The following is a 14,190-nucleotide window of genomic DNA, read 5'->3' as shown; positions in this document are numbered from 1 at the left end:
TCTGATGCAGACTGGGCTGGCAATCCGGATGACAGGCGATCCACGGGGGGTTATGCTGTCTTCTTTGGCTCTAACCTGATTGTCTGGAGTGCTCGGAAACAGGCTACTGTCTCGCGTAGCAGTACTGAGGCTGAGTATAAGGCTGTGGCCAATGCCACATTAGAGATCATCTGGGTACAGTCCTTGCTTCAGGAGTTAAGTATACCCCAATCACAGCCTCCTGTTCTTTGGTGTGATAACATCGGTGCTACATACCTTTCTGCAAATCCGGTATTCCATGCGCGAATGAAACACATTGAAGTTGACTATCACTTTGTGTGTGAACGTGTCTCTCAGAAGCAACTACAGATCAAGTTTATTTCTTCCAAGGATCAACTTGCTGACATTTCACCAAGCCATTGCCTTTGCCACAGTTTGAGACTTGCAGGCGCAATCTTACCCTTCTAGATTCATTAGAAAGTGGCTAAGATTGAGGGAGGGTGTTAGACTGTATTTACATGTGTATATTGTAACGTTGTATACCACCTCATTATATATATATATATGTGATAGGCCACCCCTAGAGGGTTGTGCCGGTTCCCCCCAAAGCCTATTGTCTTACAAGAAGAGAAACAAATACATGCATGCACATTTATAGGGGACAGGAGGCAAGAAACTAGGTAGCAAGCTCGATCACTGTGTTGCACTACACGACGTCTTCACTGTCCGCCCAGTGAACTCAGCTTTGATCTTCTTCAGCGTCACCACCACGTCGCGCATCGTCATCCTTTGGTCAGGCGAGTCGCTAGAACATTGTAAACCTAGCTCGAACACGGACGCAACAAAACCATTGTCCAAGCTGCAGTTCGAAAGAGAGGAGCCTTGCAGTAGGTGACCATCGACGACCTGGAAAAGATCTACAGGAAATGCTCGATGAACCCACTGCCTAAGGGTTAGTTGTGCGTCGAACATAGCGTCGGTTGGTCTCCTTCCGGTGAAAACTTCAAGGAGCATGATCCCATAACTGAACATGTCACTCTTCCGCGATGCTTTTCCAAGTGTTCCGTACTCTGCCAAAAATTTTATAAAATTGAATTAAAACGTAGTTGCTCAACCTTATTATTCTAGGTGGAGCCATAATTATCAATGATTTGTGTAGTTGGTTGAGCAATGTAACATGATCTAGCTAATTAAGTACCTGGTGCCATGTATCCAACTGTTCCAGGCATGCTCACGGATATCATTGAGTTGTCGTCAAGTAGCAACCTTGCAATGCCAAAGTCCGCCACATGTGCAGTCATCTCCTCGTCAAACAACACATTGCTAGGTTTCAAGTCACAGTGCAAGATCAACTCATAATGATCATGGTGCAGATACTCAATTGCCATCGACACATCCAGCACGATGCCCAGCCTCTCAAGGAATCCTAGGTGTTGTGTACTCTTAGAGCAGTGCAGGAGTGTCTCTAAGCTTCCATTTGGCATGTACTCAAGTACTAGTGCTCTGAAGTCCTGTGTGGAACATGTGTTGAGTACCTTTATGAGGTTGCGGTGTCGCGTCATCCGAAGCACTCGACACTCGATGTCAAAACTTTGGATGGCCTGCTCTAGTTGCATGTCAAGAACTTTTATCGCGACCACCAAGCCGCTGCTCAATAAGCCCTTGTAGACTTTTCCAAAGCTTCCTGATCCGAGGATGTTATGTTCACTAAAATTATTGGTGGCGTGAATGAGCTCACGATAAGAGATTATCTGATGGCCTATGACACTGGTTGGACTTAAAGATGCATTGTACTCCTCCTTCTTAATTTTCTTTTTGAGCCATAGGTATACACAAATGGCAATGGCAACCACTGCTAATATGAGTGTTGGGAGTAGAAATAGTGGTAAGTGTATATCAGTTGAGGGAGATCTTTCAAGGCAAGGCGAAAACCGAAGGCGTGGAGCACCACATAGGCCAGCATTCCCAATCAAAGATTGCACCGTGAGGTTTGAGAAAACACCTCCCTCGGGTATTTGGCCTTCTAGCCTGTTGAATGAAAGGTTTAAGATAGTCAAATAGGTAAAGTTTGCAAGAAACTTTGGAATGGTGCCCGAGAGATTGTTAAATGAGACGTCTAATGATGCTAAGCTTTTTAGTTTTTCGAATGTGCCCGGAATTGAGTTTTCCAGTGAGTTGTGGGATAGATTTAGGTAGGTTAGCATATTAAGTTGTCCAAGTGATCTTGGGATGCTTCCTGTCAATAGGTTTGAAGAGATGTCCATTTGATATGTTTGTCTTAGACTAGAAATATTGGATGGTAGTGCACCAACAAAGGAATTCTGAGAAATATCCAATTTGATAAGTTTATTCAGGTGGAAAAAGCTCGTGGGTATTGTTGAGCTTAGTTGGTTATTAGACAAGTTGATGTTTTCTAACCAAGTAAGGTTACCAAAGTTGCTTGGTATGCAGCCCGAGAATTTGTTTGCCTGGAGAAATAAATGTTGAACACTCCCGAGCATACCTATTTGTGTTGGTATGGGGCCTAACATGTGATTGTGGGAGAGATCAAGGTACAAAAGATTTTCTAACGTTGAAATGGACTCTGGAATTGGCTCTGTGAATAGGTTGTTTGAAAGATCTATCACTTCAAGGCTACTTATATTTGAAATTGCTAGCGGAAGGCCACTTGTTAACTTATTATAACCTGCGGAGAAAATGGCTAAACGTGAAGTGACGTTTCCCACAAGATCAGGAAGGACGCCGGTGAAAGAATTTTCTTGTACATCAATGCCTTGGAGTTGTCTGCAGTTGGAAAGATCTAACAAGAAGTCTAAATTCCCCTCTAAATTGTTATTTGACAAATCAAGCACGTTCAAATCTGCATTATATTCAAGTGTTCTTGGTCCTTGGCCAGACAACTGATTAGTTCCCAAATTTAGGTAAGACAATTCGGATAAATTTCCAAGGGATGCTGGAATGTTTCCTGTGAATTGGTTGTATCCCAGATGCAAATATGATAGTTTCTGCATAAGACCTAATTCTTGTGGGATTTCCCCTTCCAAGTTGCCATTAGATAGTTCTAATGCAGCAAGACTGGTGAGATTGCCTAGAGTAGCTGGAATTGACCCTATGAGGTTATTAAAACCCAAGGAAATCGCTTCAAGGTGTGGTAATTTGGCTAACCATGTTGGCACGACATCCACAAAGGAATTTCTACTCAAAGAAATTACTTTTAGGTACTGGCATGATGCAAGCCCCGACGGAAACCGACCGGTAAAGTTGTTACGAAATAGTGAAAAAAATTGTAGCATTGGGAGGCTAAAACTTTGATTGGTCGGAAATATTCCAGATAGGTTGCCGTTTCCTGCAAGTGCAAAAATTTGTAACCTAGACATATTGTACATGGCTTGTGGCACTAGGCCGGAGAGTTGATTAACCTGTAGGTTTAAGACCTGAAGCATGGATAGGGATGCAATGGTGTGTGGTATAGGACCCGACAGGCTGTTATTTCCAAAATTGATGTATGCCAATGAAGGCGTGTTGTTGAACAAATACGGAGGTATTTGGCCACTCAAGTCATTTCCAAACAAATTAATTTTCCTAAGGTTGTGCATATGCAGCAGCAATTCAGGAGGGATCTGGCCTGAGAATTGGTTCAAATCTAGACCAAGAAACTCCAGCCTCGTTAGGTTCCCCAGGGTAGGAGGTATGATGCTAGACAAGCTATTTCCACTGAGGCGAAGGTACTTGAGACGATGGAGCCTACCAAGTTCGGGTGGAATGGAGCCAGTGAGATTGGTGTTTGTGAGGTTGAGGATGGAGAGAAAAGAGAGGTTACCGACATGAGTTGTCACGGATCCAACGAGTGGCATCCCCGGCAAAGACAGAGCGGTAACCCGTTGCCTGCGCCGGCTGCACGAGACGCCGACCCAGTAACAAAAGGACGTGCCGGTTGTCCAGTTGCCGGCAAGGACGCGAAGAGGGTCGGCGAGCTGGGCTTTGAAAGCCAGCAGCGCGGCGAGGTCGGTGTCGCCGCCGGAGCTGCTGGTCGGGCTGGGAGAAGATGATGGTAGGACCGAGAGTAGCGCGAGCATGAAGAAGATGGGAATGGGAGTAGGCGAGGTAAGAGAGGCCATTGAGCTGGGTGCAGAGTGGACATCATGGACTGGGAGTGTGGAGGTGCATTTGTAGTCCCATGTGTCCATGATTCCATCGCAGGCAGCCATGACCTTGTTGCAGTCATGGCGCGCACGGCACGGCAAAGGCAAGGCAACCGCCAGATCTTTCAAAGTCAGTCAAGCGCTTGCATGCATGTTCCAGGAAACACACGCTGCCGACTGCTGCTGCTGATTGAACTTGTGGACCGTGAAATGAAATGCAGGAGTGGGTGGCCATTCATGGCGTGTAAGACTTGACCTGAGGTGAACTTGTTCCGGCCGGCCACTATAGACAAGGGGGAAGTGTGAACCGGCCTTGCTGTGCGGGCGGCAGCTAGCCTTGACCGACGACGTGCGTCGTCCTAATCTGCTCTCGTCAACACCTCGGAGACTCCAGTGGTAGCTAGTCCACGTCGATCCTACGTAGAAGATGTTGGCGACAAAGACGCGCATTAGGGAAACGGGTCAATAGCTCCTATGCGACGTTTTTTATGTGAATTTGCTTGAGTGTGACGTTGTTCGAGTGAATGGTTGTGATGCGACACACTTGAGCGTGTAAATAGCTCCAATGCGACATGGCTCTGTTTAACCGTGAAATGAAAAACACGAGGGTTAGCGATTTGAGTTATGACACGCGGGACCCACCAGTTACTCGCATCCGGGTGGGACCCACAACTTATCCACACAAGCATGCCCGTGCTCATCAGCGTGCCCCGACCCGAGCCAGCCCGCCCCCCTCCATTGCTTACCCTGCCCCTTTCCTTTCCCACCTTCTTCTTCCTCTGCTCCGGCAACGAAGCGCGCCGCCGGCGAGTGATGTCTAGCTCGACTTCAGCCACCCGCCAATCATGGACGCAGTATGGTCCACTGCCGTTGACAAGATGCCCCGATTGCCCGCGCATGGAGCCTCTCAAGCGTTTGACTTGTGTGAGGGAAGAAAATGGCAACCGTGGGCGCGAGTTTGTGAAATGTTTGAGCAAGCCACAGCCGGGGCAGGTTAGATCTGTGTTCTTGACCAATTCTATGGTCTAATTTCTCCCGATTTCTTTCTTTTTCCCTCGAATTGGGGCGGTGGATCTGGGTGGTGGATCTAGGATTCATGCGCCGCCGGCCCCCTGTTTTCAGGTTCTGAAGAAATGTGGGCATTTTGAGTGGCTCGATGAATATGTTGAAATGTTGAAATTGGAGGGATCAACCACAACCCAAGAGCTCAATTTTGGGGGGCGGCTTGCCGTGGAACAAGCCCCCAATTTGGCGGACAGAGCCGATCCGATGATGCACAGTGCAGAACTGAAGTGTGAATTGAAGAAAATCGGCAAGCAACTAAAGCATCTGATCGATTTGAAGCCGCAAGCAAATATGATGGCGGGAGCATTTTATGGTTGTGTCATTGTTATGGCTTTATTTTACTTGATGTTCATCAATCGCTAGAATTTGTTATAGTTTCAGTTAGTTAGTCAGCTAGTTTCAGGGGTGCCCAGTAGTTTGAGTTAGCCAGGGATCATTTGTTAGATGAACTTGAATTCGTGTGAAGCAAAACTTGCTTGAATTATTGTACTGATATTCTCAGGGGCCCTATTCAGTGTTCATGTTGTGTTTCCTCTGTTTTTGTTCTTCAGTTAACAGAGTACACAGCCAAATTCAGTTTCTAGTAAAAAAACAAAACTGGGCTGCAGAATAGATGTTGGGCCGTGAGAAAATGGGCCCTGAGAAAATAACCATGCCCAAAATAGAGACCAGCCCGCCCGCGTAGGGGCACCAGCCCACCCGCGTAGCGGCACCAGCCCACCTCTAACTTCGGCAAATAAAATGTTACTTATTTTTACTTTGGCCTTTTTCTTGCGCTAAATTTTGTGATGGATCATTTTTTGATGCAATAAAACCAAATGTTAATTGTTTTTATGCATGTCTACGGCTTCATGAACTAAATGAGTTGCATGAAGTAAATTAGTTTGCATTTCCTAGTGGCATGTCCATAGTGGGTTTGCATGGGGCTCCTAGTTGCATGTCCATGGTTTGGCCAATATTTTGAAGATGGTGTGTGTGTGGTGAGATTGAGGTGTAGCAACCCGGGCTCATAGCAACCCATAGCAATACACAAACAATAAGCAAGAACAACCCATAGCAATCTTCAAATAATAGCACGAAACACACAATATATATAGTAGCATAAGGATTGCAACCCATAGTTCCACGATAACCTTACAACTCCATGATAGCCTTACAACTTAAGATACTAATACAACTTAATAATAGTAGCATAACGATTACTACTTAAAAAAACTAATACGATAAGCTAGATAGATCGGGGGGCACCAAACGTGGGTTCTTCTTCGGGCTCTTCTTCTCCTCCTCCTCCGGGGGAACAACGCCACCTCGCTCCTCCGGGCGCCGTCCTTCACTCCTCCCCGTTGTTGATGGGGTACGGGAGCGTGTGCATAACGCCGTTGTTGGGGAAGATGCTCTGGAAGTCGGTGAAGATATTGTAGGTGATGAAAGCTATGAACTAACAACCAACCCAATACGCTTGCCCGAGGAGATGGAAAGCATCGAAAGGGTTAGTGAACATGGCGAGGAGCCCAACCACAACGCCGTTGTGGTTGACCTCCTCAACATGGTACATCCGAGGAGAGCCGAGGGGGAGGTGGCGGAAGCCGGCCGCAAGGAAGAACTCCGTTAACTCCCTTGCGCCCCTCCACTTCGAGATCGCCCAAACCCTAAGGGTTCTCTCTACATACACTCCGGCCGGGTAGAGCCTTCCGGCACGGTTGGGGAGAAGCGGTAGGTGGGGGCGGTGTACTGCATGGTGGCGGGGTGGCTCGAGTGCTCGGTCGGGTTTGATGGAGAAGAAGGAAGAAGAAGGGCAGAGGAGGCAGAGGATGGGGATGATGGATGAGGAGGGAGAGGATGATAGTGCCCGGCTTAAATAGCCCAAGTGCGACATGGTTTCACCCCGTCGAAACCCAAGAATTAATGGGCGGGCGGCGTTTGGTGGCGCCCCATGAAAGTGTGTACACGAGCGTACCGTGGGAAACGGACTGTGACGCTTCTGTGCCACCGGTCGCGGGTCAAGGGGGACGGGCTCACGCACGCGTCTGTGCCGTCGTGGGTCAAGGGGACACGCCTTCCCTGGGTTCTCTGCGTGTGCCGCCCGTGCATGCATGCCGTTGCCCATTAATTTGCTCATCTTGCTAGGCCTGGCTAGAGGGCAAGGTTCGGTCGATGGGAGACGTGACAATAATGGACGCCTTCTTTTGCCCATCTTGTAACGGGCAGCACGCCATTTGAACTGCATCGATACCCACATCGATACCCCATGCCAGTATTGCGTCCTCAAAGAGGAGCACGACATGCACAGCGTGCACACCACGCCATGCAGCGTTGGCTTTTTGGTTGTCTTCATCGGGCTGCTGCATTGTGGCCGGGTGCATGCTTTGATGTGACGCTGCATCGGTTCTAATGGTAGGCATGCGACAGGTTACTGCGTTGATAGGGGTGGCGGAGCAGGGCTACGTCGAGGCATGCATGCAACGCACGGGCGCAGTCCTGCGGGTGGGCATGCATGCTGCGGGTAGGCACGGGCACGCATGCAACGATGGAAAGGGCACTGCGTAGGCTTGGTCCATGCACCGCGTCAACTCTTGTCGTTGGATTCAAATGAACGGTCCTGATGCTCCAACGAGAGAGGCTGATCCAAACCCCACCGCGTCAACCAATCAGCGCGTCTCATGCGGATCGCTGCACACTGTAGCTAACCTTAGCACCTGATCTCAACCGTCCACGCACAACGATCAACGACCAGGTAGTGTGCGGGGTTTTGAGGGGTTTTGAGATGGGTTTTGAGGGGTTTTGAGAGGTTTTGACTGATTAGGGTTGAGCATAACTAATTCAAAAAAAAATCAAAAATATATAAAACTTGCGCACATAGTCTTATTATGTCGTATAGTAACGAGAAAAAAATATAAATATGGTTTACATATATTTTTATGAAAAAATCCTTCACAAAATTGTCATTCCTCAAACAATGTAGTATGGAGTTCAAGGGAGAGAGTAGTGGGCACCCGAGAGTAGGTGGAGTTTTGAAAATGAAAAGTGTGAAAACCTCACCAAAACTTCATTTTGGATTGACTAAGAAAGATCTGAACTTACTTTTCTCATTTTCATGTTTTAAACTTGTTTTATATATAATTTTCTATTAAACCTTGTTTTTTCAAAAAGAAAAGAAAAAAAAAGAAAAATAATTCAATAAATAGTGAGACTTTAGATTTACACTATATAGGTAGAATAGATGTGTAGAAAAATTATTTGGCTGGTTTAGACAAGGTGCCAAAAAAACTTGCTTAAATATGAGGCTGTTTACCTTACCTTTGGAGGTCATTTGAAACACACTTTTCATGACTATGAGTTCAACTTACCAAAAGGGCTCGGAATGATCAGCAAGCAAACATATTTCAGTTGAGGTACTTTAGATAGCACTAAAACATCAATAGCCCAAATTTAAATTTAAATTTGAATTTTATTTGGCTGGTTTAGACAAACAAGTTCGAATAGAAATATGGGGATACATAGTGACTACCAGTACGCACCAAGTTACAAATATTATTACATGCCCCAAATTTTCAAACTGTTCTCTGTTCTACCTCTTCCTACCACGTCATGTGCCCTTCTTATTTTTGGTTCTACTACACACACAAGTTCACTGATCATCTTGGTTTTCTTCACTGGTCTTTTCAACACCTCGCCAATACCCTCGTGATTAGTGTCTTCAGTCTCAATGTTGACACCAGTTTCAGTTTCTTTGGTGTGTACCTCAACATGAGTTTCTTCAGTCTGAACCTCGACACGCTCAGGTTCAGTTTCTTCAGTCTGAACCTCGACACGCTCAAGTTCAGTTTCTTTGGTGTGCACCTCCACATCAGTTTCTTCAGTCTGAATGTTGACTGCAGCAGGATTTTCTTCAGTCTGCTCAGGCTCAGGCACACTTCTCTTCTTTCTACCACCATTGACTCTTGCTTTTTTTGTTGGCCAACACTGTTCAACAACAAGGGGCTGACTTGCTCGCTTCCTCCTGTGCAGAAAATGTTATAGATATAGTAATTGGAAAAAAACACCAAATCAAAACACAGACAAATAAACAAGAACATACTTTGGTTATCAGGAGTGTAACGGCATTTGACAGATCCCACTCTGTGCCCAAGTTCCTGGCACAACTTGCATATGTTTTTGTTACCTTTTTGGGCCTTTTTTGGTTTTTCATCTTTCTTTCCCTTCTTACTACTCCCACCTTTCTCAAACCATGCCTTGAATCTACTCTGTTTAGGCCTGCCAGCATTTCTTTTCGTCAAGGGAGGACACATGGAAAATTCAATGTCCACTTCAGGCCACTGAGACTGATCTGTAAGTGCTGGAATTGGAGTAGCATATGCAGCTTTGAATCTTGCTACCGAATAATATTCATGCAGATATGGGTGCATGTTTATCTTCGGTTGGGATGCTAAGAAGGCATGCTCACATGGTTTACCAGTGTGTTGCCACTTGAGGCAAGTGCAATCATGCAATTCAGTGTTAACAACATGTCTCCTTCCAGTTTTGTTATCTCTAACTTCAACACCCCAAGGTGAAGATTTTTCAACAAACAAATGTGAAAGACTTCTGCTCCTATTGACCACCTGTTGTACCACTACTGGAAGCTTATCACCTTGCAGACAATCACCTATCCTTGTTCTCAATTCCCACAACCGCATGAGCATGATCTTGATTTGGTCAACCATGTCATGCACAGGCAAATCTTTTAACTCCTTCACCTTGTTGTTGAAACTCTCTGCCAAATTGTTGTTGATGTGGTCACACTTGATGGCAGTGTTGAATGCTGACCTGTACCATAACAAAGAATGGTAGGTGTTCAGCCATGGACCAAACTCATCACATGCTGCCATTATCTTATCAAGATGATATTTGTGTGTCTGTCTAGTGTAAGATCTTGCTGCTGGCCACATGCGCCCAAATTCTTCTCCTCTAAATTTTTTGATCAAATTCATCCACAAATGACCGAAGCACTCCCTCTGCTCAGCATGTGGGAAAACATTTTTCACTGAATATTCAAGCCCCTTACATGCATTTGTGTGTATAGCCAAAGGTGACACTGGCCCTAGGCATCTTTTCAACTAGATCATGAACCATGTCCATGAAGCCTCGGTTTCTGATTGAAACAAGCCAACAGCAATAGGAAACATCCAGTTGTGTCCATCTAGAGCATTGCATGCTGCCAACTGACCATTCCACTTGCCTGTCAAAAATGATGAGTCTATGCTCAAATATGGACGGCACCCTGCTTTGAAGCCATCTATGCAAGGCTTCAAAGCCATAAAAAACTTGGAGAACTTGACTTCACCTTTGGCTGATACCTCTGTATCTATCTCCACAACACTACCAGGTGACCTCTTTTCCACCTCTGCTTTGAAGTTGTAAAGCATCCTAAATGTATTTTCCCAATCACCATATAAATTTTTCATTGTCCTTTGTTTTGCCTTCCACACTGTGGTATATTTCAGTTTAATGGGTACATCTTTTCCAAGTCTACTTTGAGTTTCTTGGCAGTAGTGTTTGGTGTTTTTGCTAAAATTGGGGTGATCTTTTCTGCAACCCAAAGTTGTGATGTCATGGTTGATACTCTTTGTGAACTTGTAATACAAGTATGTTGATTGGGGATTTGGTTAACCCTGACAGTACTTCCATCAGGTTGCAGTCTAGCAGATATGTACCACTTGCAAGGCTTGACACTACCATCAAATCCTCTGCACCTCGCATAAAACTTCTTCCTATCAGTCCAAACAGTCTTGGCATCAAACTCATGTTTCACTGCATAAGTCTTGAAACACATCCTAAACTCCTTCATGCTTGGGAACAACTTGCCTACTTCAATGACAGGGTTTTCTTTGTCATACACATGCACCAGCTCATCATCATGTGCATCATCTACTTCATCTGCAGCTTGTTCCATCAATTGTCCATCTACATCTTCATCAACATTAGCAGGCAAACTAGATTCTCCCCTCTCCTGCTTATCTCTGTCATCGACTGGAATGCCAAAATGTTTGGCCATCTCAATGTCAGGCATTGGTGCAATGACCAAATCAGTAGGCTCATCTAATTCAACTACATTCCAATCAATAGTTGCTGCAGTTTCAGTTTCAGTTCCAGTCACCTGTCCCTCTTCGGCTATTACTGTAAGTTCAGTACACATGGGAATCAATGGCCTCTGTGAGCCCAATCATCATCTACCATCTGCACAGCCAATTGTGATGGCACATATCCAACCTTTGAAAAAATATTCAGATCAACCAGCTCAGCAAAAAAATTAGCTCATTTGCTTGTCCAGCCGTTTTGCCGATCGATTTCATCAACAATCTGTTCACCATCTTCCATTCTCACATACTCTCCTTTCCAATCATCAAACCGCAACAGTGATACTTCTTGCTCTGGACCCCAAACAACATTCTCCCCAATTTTTTCCACCCATTTCTTCACTGCCTTCTCGCCCATGTTCTGTAGAACTTGTGGATCAATCTCTGTAAACTCAACCTCCCATTTAACAATTGTGTCTCTCTCAATGTTCTGAATGCTACCATCAACTAATTTTGCCTTTGATGGAAAGAAATTGACCGTCAATTCAAAGGTCCGAGCGGCAGCATCCCCTCTGTCAGTGGCGGACAGTGTGAGCCCGTGAGAAAGAGCAGACTAGGCCCTAATTGCATGCAAAATTGGATCAGAGAGAGGAGCATTACCTATTCGAAGTTGAATCTGGCGGCTCCATCTTAGTATGCCCACGGGCTCCCCTCACAACCTATCGATTCAACAAGCGAAAACAGAGGAAACGAGTTGAGATCTACAGGGCCGAGAGGAACGGGAGGGGGACTAGTGTTCTCACTCACCATTTTTTGAGGACGAAGGCTCCGCCACCGTTGAGAACGAGGGCTCCGCCGCCGCCGTTGAGAACGCAAGATCCGCCGCCACCGGAGAAGAAGGGGGGGAGGGGGTAGAGTGGCGGGCCCGGCACGGTCGGGCGGCAGGGCACGGTCAGCTGTTTTGAGGAGCAATTAAGTTGGACCCACATGTCCTAACATAAACGGGCTTGGTTGACGACCAATTTAACCATATTTAACACCCCATGTGGCCCTGGGCTATTTATCTGCTCAAATGTGTCGCACCACAGCCATTCGCTCGAACAACATCGCACTCTAGCCAATTCACATCAAAAACATCGCACAGGAGCTATTGGCCCTAGGGAAACATGTGAAGAGTGTCATTTGGCATAACTTCACTTTCAGCGTATACAACCGATTTGCTTCGGTCGGTGATGCGTGCCCACATCCGTGTAAATTCACCTCTATGCTTGTTGTTCACCGCACACACAATCAGCCGGCCAGCTCCCTCCTGTTCTCCCCGTTCTTTCATCTTCATGGTGGTTTTCGGCCATCTTCTAAGTGGACACTTATTTTGTCCTTATATATTTGGATCGGACAGTCCAAACATGTTTAGTCCGTCAACGTAGATGCTCATACTGGGCCGGACACGGGCGGACGTTCGGAATGCTTGTTATTACAGATCCAGATGATGGATCAAAAACTTTTCTACACTCAACACGTGACGGTTTGACATGGAATGCGTCTGGTTTGAAGGCGAAGCCACAGTTACTTCATCGTTTGACCGTGAAACTTTTTCTTACATCCAACATACATGGTTACATATTTCATGTGAAAATTTGGCATTTCTCAGGGTTCCTTTCATATATTTAAGTCACTAGATACACTTATAACATTTAATGAATATATAATTTTAGTTTGAACTACAAGTACATGAAAAATGACCACTATTTTTTTTGAAAATAACATTTAAGTTATTGGTATAGTGTTAGGTTTAGTACAACATTTTTTTGGAAATTAAAACATTTGGGTGAGAAAATTCCAAACTTCATTACATGCATCTTATTCTTTTTAATCTTTTATGAAATCTAAATTTGCTCAAAGAAAATATAAAAAATTGCGCGGTGACATTGTAACATCTCATGAGATACTGTTTAAAACTTTAGATAGTGTCATAAAAGTTAGACTGTACGTGCTTTACTAGTGAAACAAATCCACCAATACTAAGTGATATATATGAGTCAATAGTGATGCACCTTTAAAACTGTCCGGTCAGAGACGACGTACCCATGAGTGACCCCTCACCCTACATGGAATGTCCTGTTAGTGATAAAGTACGAGTCATCATAGATTTGTCTGTAAAACTGGCTCCTTGGTGACTAGTCATTAGTGGTCCCTACTAGCCCCCCACCCCCCCACCCCCAATTGGCCGAACAATGATAACGTATTCAGAGTCATTTAAGAACCTCATCAGTGACCCCCTCCCCCCCTAAAGCTAGGTGATCAGTGATGATAGTCATCAATGCCACCTGGCTCCATAGGGGGTCACTGATGAGGGGTCCGTACTAAAACGCTCCATGATGGTGCCTCTGGAACGGCCCCAAATCTAGGGGTAGAGGAGGGGCATCTAAACGTCCGCCATGTTGAACGTCGATATATCGGACCCACCCAGAGCCCGCGGTTTTTGACAATCTACTCCACATTCTTCCCACGCCTGACCCCGATGCGCGCCAAATCAGCCCCAACGCCACCACCCCCACCCTCTCCATCGTCTACCACGCTCAACCAGGCGGCCCCCCACATCGGCTAAAAGAGGACCTCCTGATGATGCTGGCTTGCGGGCCCAGGCGAACGCATGTCCATTTAATACGACGAGTGGCGGACGCGCAGACGTCCGTGTAGTGTCCACGTGGATGCAAATCTGACGCAAATTTAAGCCGGAAATGCGTCCAGACAAACATTAAGTGGAAGCAATTTGAGGATGTGTTGGGTCATCATTTCTGTTCCTTTCGGCCCAATCAGATATGCGCGGACAAATAAGTCATCGCCCTGGAGTTGGCATAAGGGCTGGGTTGGAGATGCTCTAATTGAGCCCACTTTTGCCAGAGCTTATCACCGTTGCCGGCCCACACCGGAAAACAGCAGTGTCA

At 45.8% G+C, this 14,190-nt stretch overlaps 1 protein-coding gene across 1 annotated transcript; it reads right to left on the bottom strand.

Annotated features, from left to right (window-relative positions):
- Nucleotides 1-592: 592 nt before the first annotated feature.
- LOC119306239 (probable LRR receptor-like serine/threonine-protein kinase At3g47570) lies at nt 593-2,218 on the bottom strand. Its single transcript, XM_037582515.1, has 2 exons — nt 1,178-2,218; nt 593-1,049 (listed from the first exon to the last, which is right to left on the bottom strand). Exons 1-2 carry the CDS (start codon nt 2,181-2,183, stop codon nt 673-675), a joined length of 1,383 nt encoding a protein of 460 aa, XP_037438412.1. The 5' UTR covers nt 2,184-2,218; the 3' UTR covers nt 593-672.
- Between the last annotated feature and the right edge of the window lie 11,972 nt (nt 2,219-14,190).

Source organism: Triticum dicoccoides, chromosome 5B, assembly GCF_002162155.2.
Source record: "Triticum dicoccoides isolate Atlit2015 ecotype Zavitan chromosome 5B, WEW_v2.0, whole genome shotgun sequence".
NCBI lineage: Eukaryota > Viridiplantae > Streptophyta > Magnoliopsida > Poales > Poaceae > Triticum > Triticum dicoccoides.
This window is presented reverse-complemented; position numbering and strand designations above follow the sequence as displayed.

Bases quoted from the DNA above. Each gene is read 5' to 3' on its own strand.
- LOC119306239 (XM_037582515.1), bottom strand. From the start codon at position 2,183: ATGCTAACCTACCTAAATCTATCCCACAACTCACTGGAAAACTCAATT. The intron at 1,050-1,177 runs GTACTTAATTAG...AATTTTTGGCAG, and splicing joins AGTTGGATACATGGCACCAG to AGTACGGAACACTTGGAAAA.